This window comes from Brienomyrus brachyistius, chromosome 10 (genome assembly GCF_023856365.1).
Source record: "Brienomyrus brachyistius isolate T26 chromosome 10, BBRACH_0.4, whole genome shotgun sequence".
Lineage (NCBI taxonomy): Eukaryota > Metazoa > Chordata > Actinopteri > Osteoglossiformes > Mormyridae > Brienomyrus > Brienomyrus brachyistius.
In genome coordinates this window covers 12,564,427-12,580,559 of record NC_064542.1, presented here as the reverse complement: position 1 = coordinate 12,580,559, position 16,133 = coordinate 12,564,427, and the positions used below count along the sequence as shown (strand labels likewise).

The 16,133-nt window shown below is 46.8% G+C and overlaps 1 protein-coding gene across 3 annotated transcripts in view; it reads right to left on the bottom strand.

Annotated features, from left to right (window-relative positions):
• Window positions 1-4,003: 4,003 nt before the first annotated feature.
• Window positions 4,004-16,133, bottom strand: part of camta2 (calmodulin binding transcription activator 2) — a 33,550-nt gene continuing 21,420 nt past the window's right edge. For 2 of the 3 annotated variants that reach the window (XM_049027313.1, XM_049027312.1), the window contains exons 12-23: window positions 15,700-15,893; window positions 12,036-12,214; window positions 11,357-11,435; window positions 10,727-11,012; window positions 10,050-10,414; window positions 9,774-9,958; window positions 8,534-8,768; window positions 8,348-8,419; window positions 7,716-7,736; window positions 6,835-7,028; window positions 6,183-6,257; window positions 4,004-6,039 (exon numbers count right to left, since the gene is read on the bottom strand). In XM_049027313.1, coding sequence (XP_048883270.1) covers window positions 5,976-6,039; window positions 6,183-6,257; window positions 6,835-7,028; window positions 7,716-7,736; window positions 8,348-8,419; window positions 8,534-8,768; window positions 9,774-9,958; window positions 10,050-10,414; window positions 10,727-11,012; window positions 11,357-11,435; window positions 12,036-12,214; window positions 15,700-15,893 — 1,949 coding nt within the window. In that variant the 3' untranslated portion in view covers window positions 4,004-5,975. The remainder of the gene's footprint in view (window positions 6,040-6,182; window positions 6,258-6,834; window positions 7,029-7,715; window positions 7,737-8,347; window positions 8,420-8,533; window positions 8,769-9,773; window positions 9,959-10,049; window positions 10,415-10,726; window positions 11,013-11,356; window positions 11,436-12,035; window positions 12,215-15,699; window positions 15,894-16,133) is intronic. The other variant, XM_049027314.1, reaches the window with a different exon arrangement.

The following is a 16,133-nucleotide window of genomic DNA, read 5'->3' as shown; positions in this document are numbered from 1 at the left end:
CCCAAAGACCCCAGCGCATTGACCCCCGCCTCCACCTCTTCCTCTGTCACCAAGCCTTTGTTCCCTTGTTCATTCTCTCTCTCTTTGTGAGCCTCTTTGTCCTCCTGTCGCTTCTAAGATGGCTTGGAATTAGGATCAATTACAGACTCATTTGTCCCACACTGGTGCGGTCAGGCACAAACAGACACTCACACACATGGAGCGTCGCGCCACCTGCTCCCCCACCCTGCCGTGTGACACAATGGGGATACGCAGACGGCCCCGTGCTGCTACACTCGCCTGAACTTCTCTTAATCCCTTGTTCCCTGAGTAAGTTAAGTGTTCACTTATAGGGCCTCCCAATTAGCTGCACTTCACACTGAAGAACTTCAGGGCAAGAAGAGTGTGCTACTGTCTAACTACAGAGGTAGTAGAAGTTTTTCTAAAACTTCGAAATTATGAACCAGGCAGGAGCGAAAAGTAAAAACGGACAGACAGGAGTGACGACGAGAGGGCGGGAGACCTTCAGGACTGGATATAGCGCTCCCTCTGCTGTTTGATATGTGAATTGCAGCACTTTCTGGACGCGTATTTTAATGAGCGGTATTTGATTTCCCGTGCAAGTGGACTTTCCATTTCCTTCTGCAGCAGTATTGTATTTTTGCCATATAAGTAACGAGGAGTAAAACGATCAGCATAAATAAACTACAGTCACACAAACTGTAGAAATTTCACACCTCCGGATTTTTAAAATGATTTCCAGATTTCTCCATGGGTTCCTAACATTTGGTCTTTTTTCTGCCTTAGTATTCCTGAACTGCTACTTGTGGTTTTAGTATTATATTACTACTGCTTATGGGTGACAACTTCTGCTTCCAGGAGAGCCCGTGTCTGTGGACAGGCATTAGGTACAGGGTGGTCAGGCTGGACACTGCTGGACCGGAGGCAGGGGGCTGCATTCCCTTCCTCTCCACATAACCCCCCAGGCAGTAAAGAAACTCTCCCTGCTGCGTTCGAGCAGAACGTCCCAGGTGCATTTTGGGCAGAGTGTGTGGACTGCGGCCGTCTGGTGAACTCTGTCCTTCTCAGTACCTTCCTGTTCCTTAGGACTTAAAAGAGAAGCTCTGTGTGTGTGTGTGTGTGTTTTGACCTCCTGCCCTTGGCCTATTGTGTCCAGTTCTGCTGAGTCGCTGTGAACCATCCCGACACTGCGACTGGCGGACGGGTGTGGGTCCAATTGTTTGGGCGCGTTCTTCTGGTTTCCATGGTTACCTTCTCCTGGATTCAAAGGCATGGAGAGTTCATGCCAGTCGTCCTGCTACAGTAGATCACCGGGATCCCTCTTCGGTGTCTGGGAGTCCTGTTACTGCGCCTCAGGCACTCTCCTATCTCGTGGCTTGTCCCTATCACCTCCTGGTGCTCCGACATCCGTCCCACCCTTCCCTCCTGTTACCCTCTGCCTCTCTCCTGCACTTCGTCTCCTCTTCCCATGATCCATTTATCCCCTTGCTCTGGGTTTTTCCATGTCCTCTGTTGCATATCAGCAGACACATGCAGGCACGCTTGTGCGCACACACACATACACACAGAGACCTGTACTCGTATCTTTGTGGGGACCACCCATTCATTTCTTTGGGCAAAATCCTAATTCCAACAATGATGACCTTAAACCCACCCAACCCTAAGCTTAAACAGAAGAAACCAAACAAGAACAAGTCTTTTGGCATTTTTAGTTTTTTTTCCAATCACACATTTTTATAAAATTTCCCCTTGTAGGGACCATTAAAGTAACTGGCTTTTATCACATTGTGAGAACATTCAGTCCCCACAATGCAATGTTACCTGGACCACACACACACACACACACACACACACACACACACACAGAGGTGAGACAGGATGACCCAGCTGGACCTGTTCTTGTGCATAAACAAAGGGGCAAAAAAAAATCTGGAGGGAAACAAAGCAAATGTTGCATAGAGCAGAGCTCATGGAAACCCCCTGCACTCAAGGCCAAGAAACCCCTCTCCCTGCAGGCGCTGCCCTGATTACCGCCGCGACCCGCCAAACAATAGGGGTCAGCTGATTCCGAGCGATGGGCCGTGAACCTGGGGAAGAGGCCACTTTCAATCCCTGCTGCCAATTTCCTGCGTTGTTACATCACACGCGGCACTTGGGCCTGACCTCTGCAATAAAAACAATAATTGAAGGAACACACAGCAACCAGGGGGCCAAACGCGACCCCCACCGTCTGCCACTCCGCAGTCGTACCTATACCTCCCTCCTGCTGGGGTGCCACTGCCTGAAACACCACTCCTGTAAATCCCAAAATCCAGCTCCGAGCCCCTGACGGGACTTGTTTAAATAGTGATTCTTTTGATAACTTGAGATTTTGGAAGGCAGGAGGTGGAAGGCTCAGCGTGGAGAACCAGGTGGTTCTTCTGAGCGAAAAAAAAATCTCTGAGGTCATAAACGGGGTCAAATACATTAAAGGTAAAAGGATATCGCTGCACCCTAATGGGTCCTTTTTGTGTTTTTATAAGAACTAGACTTGAATTGCACATAGAAAAAAAAGCATATTTAAGAGAGAGTTTGTCATTTAATATTAAAATAGGAATGGAGCCAAGGGAAGGGGGGGCGATGAAATAACAGTCTATCCGAAACAAAACTTTCAACCAGCAAATCATACCGCGCTTAGGTCACGGATAAACCTAAAGGTCGCCAGGCTGCGCAAGTAAGATCCGCGCCACATCGGGAATATCGGCCCGCGTAAATGAGGCGTTCGGATGATGCGGCATGGAATAAAGAATCGGCAAAAAAATCATTAAAAACAACTCAGTGATGGGACATAAGGATAATCACGCCCATTGATGCCTTTGAAGCCGCGGGGCTTCCATCACTACGAAGGAAATGACACGCGTGAATTGGGGAAAATCACGCTTAGAAGTGCGAATCAAGTAAAAGTCTGCGGCCATGAAAAACTTCGAAGAAAAATGAATAGGCAGGAAAACAAATAATACATAACGGACTTTTTTATTTTATCATTATTTTCACACATCGGAGACAATATCGATACAAAAACGCATTCTCTGAGTATATCTCGTATGCATAATAGTAGCTGTATCGTAGTGGTTTGAATTTGTAAAGCTGAATACTCATTATAACTAATTATTGCGTGCATGATCTGACTGGAAAGTGCTGCGAATTGCCTGGTGAAAACGAAGATGCATTTGCAGGCGGACTTGGAAACCGCAGTTAATAACAAAAATGTTAAGTGGAGACGATAGGAAGACTTTCCTTTATAAAAGTTGAATAATAACTTGCTTGGATGTCCTGGGGCGAAGCACATGTAACTTCTGGCAAAGGCAAACCAAGCCTTTACTAAGAACAGACGTTGCGCGATGATATTGCGTGACTTCGCTATAGAGTAAAGCGCCTTAAGTGATTGCAACGCATTTGTGTTAGTGTGCATATGTGAGTAACTTGGTGAGCAGGACTTCGTGAAAACCTCCTTATGTGTACGCATATGTGTGGCAGCATGTAGAGTAATTTAAATGAATTGCATAGCAGTCTGTGAGATTACGCCTCACAGACAGACATTACAAAAGGGGAAATCGCGGCATGGCAATACTTCATTTACAAGCAGCATTCTTTGGGGAAAAACGTGAGAGTGACTGCACATACTGTTGGAAGGGTCTGCTTCTCGATTGTCGGTTAGATATTGGAGCGTGACTGTGGGGGCGACCCCAGGCGGTGGGATAACGCGTCCTGGCCGTAGCTTATTCAATTCACTCACTGCACCCCAGAAATCACGGCATGTTTATTGAGTTTTTCATATATCACCGTCACTGTCGACCCTCTCCTGTTTAAGAATGAAAAAAAAAAGTTTCACAGATCCACACAGGATCTGTGGTTTCACAGGAAACCAAATAAATTAAGCACCGTAATGGTATTAGGTAACAGAACCAAGAATAGGCAGCATGCCATTCACTTTCAACACTGCTGACGCATGACAAAAAGGAAGTTAATATTCAGTACGTATTTATTATAATTTTCAAACAACTTAGACGTCTACGAAAAAGTCAATAAACAAATCGGTAGTATTGGGGAAAATAACTAAACAAAAAAAATGCGTCATAAATATTCAGAGTAGTAGTAAAGTATTTGCCGGCTGTACAAACCAAACTCGTTCGGAAAAACCACGAATCATCGGTATAATCAGTAGTATGAAACCAAGCCGTGCGACCACGTTTAGTGCATTAAATATACGATCGGTTTTTAAAACAGTAGGCCTATTTACATTTAATGCATATTGGTTATATTTCAGTCCTGATACAATCATTAAGTCCAACTACTATCTACTATACAACACTATTTCTCATTTTTGGCCGAATAGCTCCAAGATTCTCATATGCGCGGATTGTAAACCATATTAATACATTGGTTGATTGTAAAACTAACCTGAATTCACAACGCGGGGAAATTCTAAATTGGTTTTTAAAATTACCATTCCAGTTTATATGTTTTTAACATTACAACTCTGTCATGATAAAAAAAATTAAATGGTAATTAAACAACTGAATTTGTCATTTTAGATCAAATTTCTGTAATTTTCAGTACAATTAAACAAACAAAAAAATGACCCTCGAGATTTAGCATCTAACCTCTGAAATAACATAATTTTCTGGTTATTTTTAAGTAGTTATATTCACACACATCATAAAAACAAACTGAAATGAAAACTCCATTTTAAACTCTGTAGGTATTAAATGTAAGCTGGCGAAAGTATTAAAATGGAAGGAGCTTCTAATCCATTAAAAGCCGATTCTCTAAAAACAATTCTTCCCTACGGCACTGTTATAGTGAAAATGTGATAAAATTTTCCATGCGAGTGTTTGACGGCAGCAACACCGTTGACGTATTTTCGCAAGTCCCCCAAAAGGGCGTTATCTCTCCGCGTTAAGCGGACGTGAGTCGCTAGGTGTCTCCAGTTCACCTCAAGAACCGGCATCTCACACGCTTATCGGCTGATAAAACGGATGAAAAATGGGTCTCGAAATAAGTTTGGCTCCGCTTGGTCCATAAATCCTGCTGGATCTTGAGCGCCGGAGCTCCGAATAATAATTCCGCTGGAGTTTCATCAGCCTCGATTACACGCATTCCGGGTCCTTACGGCGCGGCAGTGATTGTGATTTGGCTCTTAGCTCGGGGTCATTCGGGGACTGTAGACCACCCTTAAAATTTAGCTGGTGCGCAATTAAAATGCACTAGACTGTACAGAAGAACCGTTAAAAACAGAAAGGCAAAGTAAGGAACAATGGAAATTATCTTTGGGATGCACACATCTTGCAATTTGTTCCATTTTTGGTAAAACATTAAAAATATTTTAAGTCATTAGATTAGATTTAGAAATTAAAGAATACAATTATTGTTGTAACATTTTGCACAACATTCCTGAATGCTAATTAGCATTACTGAGAACTAATGATACAAATTGAACGAGTTGTTTTACTCCAGCTGTGGAGTGTTTGTAGTCACCATTACAGATGGTAATCAGAAACTGGAACAGACCCAGCAAAGCCCTGGTGAAGAGTCGGTGTGGGCAGTGAAACCTGTCCTGACCGGTGGGGGGGGGGGGGGGGGGGGGGGGGTCGGTGACAGCAGTGTTGATTTGCAGAGTGTCGCTATATCATTTTATATACTCTGTGGAAAATGATCGATTGATCTGCTGGCCAGATTTAATAAAGAATGAATCACATGTCTCGGACCATAAAATACCATCTTGGGGCTCGGTTCCGCTCTGTGGGCCAGTACTTTGAGCCCCCGGATGTAGACTGTGTGTATGTGTGTGTGAGTGAATGCGTACGTATGTCAGATCCGTAATTGCTAAGGCCTCGTGTATAGTTGTACGCTATCCTAAGTAGTAAGGCCTCTATAAATGTGTGTGATGAAATATTAAGGCCTCTGCACATGTGGATGCGTGTGTGTGGGTGTTACTAAGTGGTAAGGCCTCTCTTCTGCATTCTCTCCAACTCCTTGCTCTGCTTCAGCTCCTTGATCCTAGACACACACACAGACAAAAATCTTTAGCGAACGTGACTGCGGACGGCTAGGTAGAGGAGGAGGGCGATACGCGAATGCGCCAAGAGCGGCGGGTCGGAATATGTGGGAGCGAAATTTTCAGGAACCGGGAGAGACGTTACCGGTGCCGACAACGTCGGAGGAATCTCATGATCTTGCGAGCTGCCTGATCCTGCTTCTTGGTCAGGAACGATCCCCTGGGAAGGGCGGGGGGTGGGCAGAGAGAAGGCAGGATCAGAGGCTGAAGCAGCACTGGGACCAGGTCCTCTCCGTACTCAAAGTATGTTTTGGATTTGTGCTCTAGCACATTCGTTTTGTTACTCTGCATTTTTTCGCAGAAATGCCTGCTTTTGCCATTTTTCCAGACGGCGCAGCTCAGCAGGGCTGCAGGGACTTTTCAGTTTTATCACCCACTTTAAAACATTTATTAGAAAAGCAAGCAAAAAATAATCAAATGTAGTAAGTTATTACTGTGATGAAGTAACCTTCCCAACAGTGCATACACTGTACAGCTGTGCAGTGAAATGCCTTTCCCCCTGCTTCCTGCAATGTGTAACACAACATTAATATAAAATGATAAGAATAAATAAGACAATAATAAAAATAACTGTGAGGTAAGACAAAATATTAAAAATAAAAGGGTAAGAGTAAGTAAATGTACAATGAATGTGTAATGGTATACAGTACGTGAAGCGGCGTGTTAGTACTGGAGACGTCGTTCAGTTGATGGACAACCTGGGAGTAGAAGTTGCCCCCCCTCTCCCAGACCCTCACTTGATCTTGGGGTTGAGGGCGCCCGGTCCTCGGGATCCCTGCTTGAGCTGCTCGTACCCCTTGTAGCTGCGGTAGTACTGCTGGATGAGCACGGCCGCCCGCCGGGACTGCTGGAACTTCTTCTGCTCGTAGTAGCTGCGGAACTTGCTCTGGATCAAGATGGCCGCCTGCGTCATCTTCTTGTACAGGGCGTACTGGGTCCGATCGGGCAGGAGGGAAACCGATTACCGAGTTGCTAAAGCGCAGCACAGTCCCAGACGACATGGCATCACTCGCAGTAATCAGTACCGGTGTTAGTAGCTGCGGAATAGTACTTCCCGCCATGCATCCAGAAAGACAGGAAGTGGCACTTGGAAGGTTTGGCAAAGGGCAAACTGGAAGTGCTGCGTGATGGTGCTGGAAAATCCGGCTGGTGTCATTAGTGTATATGTGTGTGCATCTTAGAACATAATAAGAACTATACAAACGAGAGGAGGCCATTCAGCCCATCAAGCTCGCTTGGGGAGAACTTAACTAATAGATCTTGGGGATTTACGGAGAATGTAGTTACTGTATGGTCATAGCGCTGCATGAAAGTCTTCAGACGTAGCAATTATGGGTAAAATCCTTTCAGAAACGATGACTGCGAGTGCTGTTTACATCACTGTAAGATGTCCTGCTTCTATGGGACTGTAGCAACATGGCTCATCTTATAACTGTAATGATCGTGTTTCCTTTGGGCGGTTGTGAATTTGCCGGTGTGTGTGTGCATGTGTGTGTCCTGCGTGCATAAATGCGTAGGTCAGTATTGTGAGGCTTTTTTCATGCCAGGTGTCCCATAAGCCTCCCACCCCCAATGTGACAGACAGCTGGGAGGGGGGTATTACGAGGTTAGACATTACCTTCAGCGCTATCCATGTTAGCTAGCCGGAGCAGGGAGGCAGGGAGGGAGGGAGAGACACATACAAGGATAATTAGCGTGGGTTAACTGCAGAGAGTCATGGGGAAGAAAAGGAAAAATTAAAACCACATACCAGGCACACAGATGCTCGCCATTGACCGTGCAACACAGGAAATATATAACAAAGTGTAACAGGACCAAAGTGCTGGTCAGCAATATATGAAAATGCAATGTGTCCTCACTGTCACGGCTGTCAGACGGCATGGAAACCCCGGCAGATTCAGGGGGCCTGCCACTTTATAGGGGCCCCAAAACCTACCGTGGAGGGCCCATTTGACAAAATGTACCACACTTGACAAATTTTACATACATGGGACTTGTATTTCATCAGACTGAAAGTGCCAAGCCAAGTGGAAGGGATCCAAGGTGAAATTTTGTCACAGGTCACGTGACCTGGCAGTATCATATGAATGGGTCGGCTGATCAGGCAGTGTCATTTGACTGGGTCATGTGATTTGCCAGTGTCACATGACTGGATCATGATACCAGGCAGTGTCATATAGCCGGGTCTCGTGACCTGGCAGTGTTACGTGACAGGGCTCATGCAAACACAGGATCATTCAGGCTGCGTACCTGCTTATACTTCCGGTAACATCTCTGGATGACGGCTGCAGCCCTATCCTGCTGCTCCTTCAAACGGCGGCCCTGAGGGGAGGAGGAAGAGGATAGACAGGAAGCTTATTAGCGCATTAATCTTTGTTGGATGCATCTCTGTGATCGGCCATCAGCGTGGCTGGGTAAGCGAAGCGTCGTGGGCACCTTGTATCTGTGGAAGGCGGTCTGGATGACGCGCGCCGCCTCGTACAGCTCCCTCTGTTCGCCGTCGCTCAGCGTCAGCAGTGCGAACTCGTGCTCCATGCGCCCGCTGCTCGAGGCGTTCAGGAACTCCGCCCAGGTGGCACTGCTGAGGGGGCGCAGGTGCTGGAGGGCCAGGGAGCCCAGGGGCGACGGGGGCTGTGGGGGCCGCGAGACAGGGGCCTTGCAGCACACACACCTAGGTGGGGGGAGAGTGTTACCCTGGTTACGGCAGTGGGAGCTACAACCAATCAGTCTCCATACATCAAGGAAATCCCAAAAGATCAAGAGTCAAGATTTGTATTTGTCACGTGCATGAATGTAGTGGTACAGCATTAGTGAAAGGAAATCGCCGCTACACCAGACTGTAAACAAGGTACAAGGTATAACATAAACAAATTAGGTAACACTTTACTTGACAGGGCACAGATACTTGATAATAAATCAGTTACTACTGAAGTACAAATCATGAACAAATATAGTCTACTTGAGACAAAAGATGCCTCATGATTCATCAATGATGAACAAACATGAGATCAGTATTTCACTTGTGTTGTTCATTACTTGTTCCTTCAGTAGATTCCTTAGTAGTTCTCAATGGTTTACAACAGATATAGTAGCAAATATAGCAACTGCTGGTGATGAAAGATGCAAAATGATTTATTAAAGATGAAGAAATATGAGATCAGTATTTCACTTGTGTTGTTCATTACTTGTTCCTTCAGTAGTTCACAAAAGTTTACAGCATTAACAGATATAGTAACATATAAAGTAACTGCTTGAGATAAACCTTGAGTCACAATTCATTAATGATGAATCTACATTCTCAGATCATTATGTAACCAAGACTTAGATTGTGGTTAATTAATATATAAGCAATAGCATAATGCTATAATATTTGTGCCCTGTCAAGTAAAGCGTTACTCCAAATGAAATAACGTAAGTTAACAAAATAAGTACTAAAAAGATAGAAATATAAAAAATATGTAGGGGGCAGACGCTTCTCCTCAGCCTCTGGGTCTTGGGGGCGCCTGCCCGAGTGCAGCCACTGGAGCAGTTTATGACATGGGCACTGAACTTCTCATAATACTAGACACTAACAGCACTGCAAAGACACCCCCCTCAGCAGGAAAATCAGGACCACCAGAGAAACACCGTCATGGAACCCAAGGGAGGGGGGTACTGAGGCTCCTTCCTTGCATACCGGGGAGGGACTGGCATGTTGTCCACTGTGTCCAGGTAGGTGGCCAGCCAGGGCAGGGTGTCATGGATGGCGGGGTTGTCCCTCCTTTCCCTCAGTGGAGACTCCGCCCCCCGAGGAGCCTCTTCCTGTTTGATTCGCTCAGGCGTGGCCTCGATTATCTGCTCCGCCAGCATCGCCATGTCAACCTGTGGGTGGGGGCGGTAACTCACTGACGTCTCACTGCATTTACCAGGTGGGTGTTTATGAGGCCACTGCGACGGCCAGTGCGTGCATCACCTGCAGGTTCTCCACATAGTCCTCGTTCTCTGCGTTCTCGCTGTAGCTGAGCAGCTCCGCCTCAAAGCGAGAGTGTCGGCTGTTCTGGGGGTTTGCCGGTGGGGACGGGGTGCGGGCCAGTTCGTACTCCATTGGGGGGGCACTCTCTCTAGCCCGACTGGCTTCGTAGGCGTCCCCCCACATGGGCGGGGCGAGGGGTGTGGCAGGGGACGAGGGGGTGGGCTGAGAGGCGTCCAAGGTATCCATGGGGTCAGGTGAGTTGTGGAGGGGAGAGCTCTGGGGCACGGAGCCGCTGGAGTAGGCGGAGCTTGGGGACAGTGAGGGGGGGTCGCTGGGGGATGCAAGGCTGCTGGAGGAACTGAGACCTGAATGATAGAGAAAAACAAGAACCGGTGAGACCCAGAGAACCGAGGAGAACAAGAACCAGAGGACAGCCTGTGGTGCTGTCAATTCCCAAAGGATAAACTTGTGAAAAGTAAGATAACTAAAAATCACCAGAATGCTAAATATATGCATTAATGAGTCCCGCCATAAAACTGCCATAAACATCTGCTATGGTTTTAATATACCACATATATCAAATTCTTGTAATTTCACATAAAGTTAGTATTGGAAATAACAAAAACAGTGTAATACATATGATACATGTGGGTTATGGGCCCATGCTGATTACTCACCGGTGTCAGGGCTGGTTGACAGGGGGGAGGGGGGAAGCGCTGGCAGGGGCAGCTGGGCCTGCGTGTTGGTGTGGTTCCAGTTGGGCCCGGGTTCCTGGGCAGGGTCTGCGGTCTCCCTGACCTGCGAGTGAAGCTCCTCCAGGCAGCTGGCAAGGCGGGTGTGGCCCCGAGAGCGCGCCACAGCCAGGGGCAGCCTCCCCAAGGAGTCCGCGATGCCCAGCGCCAGACTGTTCCAGCGATACAGGAGGACTGCTGCCCCCTGGTGGCCAAGAGCGCAAGCCCACATCTGAGGTACGAAAGGAATATTGATTATATACAGATAAACAACCAGAAAAGGAGAGACGTATGTCCATCCATGCATCCTAGTCAGGGTCATGGGGGGAACAAGTATGTAAACCACTAAGTTGCAGAGAAATCTTATTATCTAAAGCAACAACATGTCATTGCAGTTTGACATCCTTTTTTAAAAAAATGAGGAAATTATTTCACAACACATAACATGTATTGCGATAAACTTGCCAGTATTATAATGAAAGCAGAGTATAGCCTTAAATACAGTTATGCTATAAAACAGATGTCATGCCATACAGATACTAAGCATTAGCAAATACGCAAAGGCAGCAGCCTCACCAGGGGTGTGCAGGAGAAGTGGTCTACATTAAGGGGATCCACCTCCTGCTCCAGGTGCAGACTGTCTGAGTTCACACTCCTGAAGGAAGAGGAGACAAACGTAAGCACCATGCCATACAGTGTGTTTTGTTTAAGCACGAGCGTCTCAGCCACAGGATTCTGTGTCTGAATATAACCATATGTACATGACCATATGTCAGATGTGTTCACCTCCAGTGTATTAGGGTGTGAATGAGCTGAGTGTTTGTTTAACTCCAGTGTACAAGGATGGGAATGAGCTAGATATCTGTATACCTCCAATGTTTGAGGGTGGGAATAAGCTGGGTGTTTATTTACCTCCAGTATATGAGGGTATGAATGAGCTGCGTATTTATATATCGCCAGTGTATGATCATGTGAATGAGATGAGTGATTTTTTTTACGTACAGTATATGAGGGTGTGAATGAGCTGGGTGTTTATATACCTCCAGTGTATGAAGGTGTGAATGAGCTGGGTGTCTGTTTACCTCCAGTGTATGAGTGTGTGAATGAGCTGGGTGTTTATATACCTCCAGTGTATGAACATGTGAATGAGATGAGTGATTTTTTTTACCTCCAGTGTATGAGGGTGTGAATGAGCTGGGTGTTTATATACCTCCAGTGTATGAACATGTGAATGAGATGAGTGATTTTTTTTTACCTCCAGTGTATGAGGGTGTGAATGAGCTGGGTATATCCTTGGGCAGCAGCGAGGTGAAGCAGGGTCATCCCACGGTGTCGCACTGAATGAAGCAGCTTCTCGCTGCCCCCACCCCTGCGGCCCCCTGCCATCATCCTCTCACATACTCCCACAATCCTCTGCTCAAAACAGGACCCTGACTGATAGGGGGAATTCAGGATGTTTAATAATTAAAGCAGACAGATCTAAATACAATAAAATTATGCATCTACTACAAAAAAGGTCTGAGAAGAGAAGCAGGCCTTCATTGCCCTCAGAAAGTATCCACCTCCATTGATCATGCCTCCTTTTGCTGTGTTGCAACCTGAATTTAAAAATATATATGTGGAATTTTCTTTTTATTTAAAGCAACCTGAAAAGTTTTAAATGGAAGTGGTTTTATGTAAAATAAAAACCAGAAAATCACATGTAATAAGTAATCACCTCTTTTGTATTAACAATCTAAATTTTTCCAGGTGTTTTTCATTTTCATTAGCGCACACTGTTTGGACTTTATTTGGAATTCTCTTTGTTCGGCCAGCCTGACTTTGTTAGGTCTCACAGCTAAAACATCCTTCATGCTGTCATGAGGATCACAGAACTGCCCAAGGAACTTTGGAACAAAGTTAGGAAGGGAGAAAAGCTGGAGAAGATTATAAGAAAAAAACTAGGATGGGGCCGTCCTACCAAAGCGGACGAGAAAGGCGACCATGACGAGAGAGAGAGAGAGAGCCCAGCTACCAAACTGATGGAGAAGCAGAACCTCAGTTGCTTCAGAGCCTCACAGATCTGGCCTCTTTGGGAAAGTAGCCAATGTGGAAAAGGCCCGACTATAAGGATGATGACCTGAAACACTATGAAAGAAAGCTTAAAAAAGAGGAGGCTGCTATTCTGGAAAAGGCTATTAAATCGGCCGATCTACCGACAGTCTCCATCTATGCTGGAACAGTCTGAGCTTTTCCTTATGGAAGAATTGAAGAAGAAAAAATCCGTCATCAGGCAAATCCACAAAAACTCATTGGCCGCTTTATTAGGTACAACTTGCTAGTACCAGGTTGGAACCCCTTTTGCCCTCAGAACTGCCTTAATTCTTCATGGCATAGATTCAACAAGGTGCTTGAAACATTCCTCAGACCATGTTGACACGACAGCATCACACAGTTGCTGCCGAATTGTTGGCTGCACCTCCATGGTGCAAGTCTCCTGTAACACCACATCCCATAGGTGCTCTTGGGTTGAGATCTGGTGACTGTGGAGGCCATTTGAGGACAGTGAGAACATTGTCATGTTCGAGAAACCAGTCTGAGATGATATGAGCTTTGTGACATGAGGTGTCATTAGAAGCTGTGGTTATAAGGGGATGGACATGGTCAGCTGCAGTACTCAGGTAGGCTGTGGCATTTAAACGATGCTCATTTGGAACTAAGGGGTCCAAAGTGTGCCAAGAAAATATCCCCCACACCATTACACCCCCACCACCAGCCTGCATTGTTCATGGATCCAGGCGTCCAGGTTGTTTATGCCAAATTCTGACCCAACATCTGAATGTCGCAGCAGAATGCGAGACTCTTCTGACCAGGCGACATTTTTCCATTCCTCCATTGTCCGATTTTGGTGACTCTGTGCCCACTGTAGCCTCAGTCTCCTGTTCCTAGCTGACAGCTGTGGCACCCGGTGAGATCTTCTGCTGCTGTAGCCCATCTGCTTCAAGATTTAACATGTTGTGCGTTCAGAGATGCTCTTCCGCACAGCTTGGTTGTAACGAGAGCTTATTTGAGTTACTGTTGCTTTTCTATCAGCTTGAACCAATCTGTCCGTTCTCTGATCTCTGCCATCAATAAGGCATGAACTACGGCTCACTGGATGTTTTCTCTTTTCTACCCATTTCCTGTAAACCCTACAGATCATTGTATGTGAAAATCGCAGTTCAGCACTTTTTGAAATACCAGCCCGTCTGGCACCAACAGCCACGTTCAAAGTCCCTTAAATCACTTCTCATCCCCATTCTGGTGCTTGATGTGAACATTAACTGAAACCCCTGACCTGTATCTGCATTTTATACACAATGCTGCTTAAATATGATTAAATAATTGCTTCAAGAAGACGTTAACAAGTGTACCTAACAAAGTGGCCAGTGAGTGGTGGATACTTCCCAAACATATCATGCAGCCATCAAATAATTAAGTCCACGTGACATGAAACGATGTTATTATACAATGGTTATTATGTTCTGGTTGTTTATTGTGTTACGTCTCAGTTGAAAAGCAGCTGTACTGTTTTACATTTGCACTCCAAAAACAAGGCCTGGTGTCTGTAAATTGCCCCTCGTTTATGAGTGTGTCCCCTGTGATGTGCTGGCATCCTGTCCAGGGTGTCCCCTGGCCCCCGGCCCCTGGCCCCTTTGCTTCCTGGGACAGGCTCCAAGCTCACCATGACCCTGCACCGGGCAAGCGGTTATAGATGATTGATGGATGCAAATATTCTTATCTAGCTTATGTGGTTATCTCACATGTGTATTTTTGTACTGCGTTTTTCTGGCTTGTCCGTAATGTCAGATTTCACGGACGCAACGGAGTTTCGCACCTGCTGAGCCAGACGACTCTATTCTGAACCTGGCATAATGCATAAGAGAGGCCTGTCTGCTCACTACGTAACGGGCGTTCATCTATCACACGCAGAAAGCGGCACAAAGGAATAAAACCAAAAAACAAAAGTGTAAACCACCCCTAAGTCTCTCTCAACAGCTGTTCAGGGCTGTGAATATCCATGACATCACCCTAGACCTGTTCCCCGCTCTTATAAACCAGGCTAAACGATTTCACTGAAGGGCACCGGAATAAATCACATCATAATGTCATTCACAGATCTGACAATATGAAACGGCATTAACGTTAAAGTTCATGCAGACGCTGTGACGGTCTTTAACTGCAGTCGCTGCCAGTGTCTGCCTGTAAGCTCATGACGGGACAATTAAGTGCTATTTTAAGGCCGATCTCTGTCCGCGCGGCACTTTCTCCAGACCCCTTATCTCTATCCTCCCTTTTTCCGCCCTCCTGTCGTTCTCCACTTTCACTCCTGCTCTCAGAGTCCCGCTCGCTTTTCCATTGAGGGCCACCTGATAGGAAACATTAAATCCGTGCCTGTCGCTCTCTCCCCCCTCCCTCTCTTTTTTCCCCCCTCTAGAATAGAAACCTCTTCCGTGTTCTTATTCCGTAAAACGCCCCCCCCCACCCCTCCCGCCCACCTTATCCTTGACGCAAGACGGGGGCCACTAAGAATGTGTGACGGGGAGCAAGGCGGTATTACCGAGAAAGAGGGTGAAGGAACAGCTGAGGGGGGGGTGGGGGTCAAGTGCCGGCGATGGAAGGAACGGAACATTAACGGGGATGGGGAAGGCGGGGGCTGGCGGGGGGGGTTATAGGGTTATAAGGGATTTGGGAGTTTAAATTAGCTGTGCACTGAGTGTATGATGCTCGGATACAGGTTAAAGCTTGCCCCCGATTCCCCTCCCCCATACGCTCTTACAGCGCCTTACCCCACACACAGATTTGGGGGAAGAAAAGGAGGCCACAGTGTGTGTGTATGTGTGTGTGTGTGTGTGTGTGTGTGTCTCAGTGTAGAGACACACATTCCCACAAGTGCCTACCTGTGCCCGGGTCTGCTCCCCTACCCCAGTGGCTGCCCCAGTCCTCTCCCCGGGGTCTGGGGGCATTGGGTTCCTTTGGGAGCCCCCCTGGGGGCCCCCTTGGGTCTGTTGCCGGCAGCCAGCGGTCGTCATCTCCGCCATCCTCTTCTCCATCTGCTCCAGGCGCTCCAGGATGGACATGCGGAACTGGTTATCTGCGGACGGGCGGAGCGCAGACTGGTGAGACCAGCGTCAGCCTGGAAGCACTGAGCATGTATGCCCTCACCTTCCCCCTCCCCCGCCACACCGCCACCGAGCTGGCCTGGCAGGGCGACGAGCCACGGGATGGGAAATGCGAGCATATAACCCACGATACGGGGAAGGTCCGAGAAAACCCATCAGATCATCTTATTTGGAAATTAAACTCAGGATTAGATAGATGCTTTATTAATCCC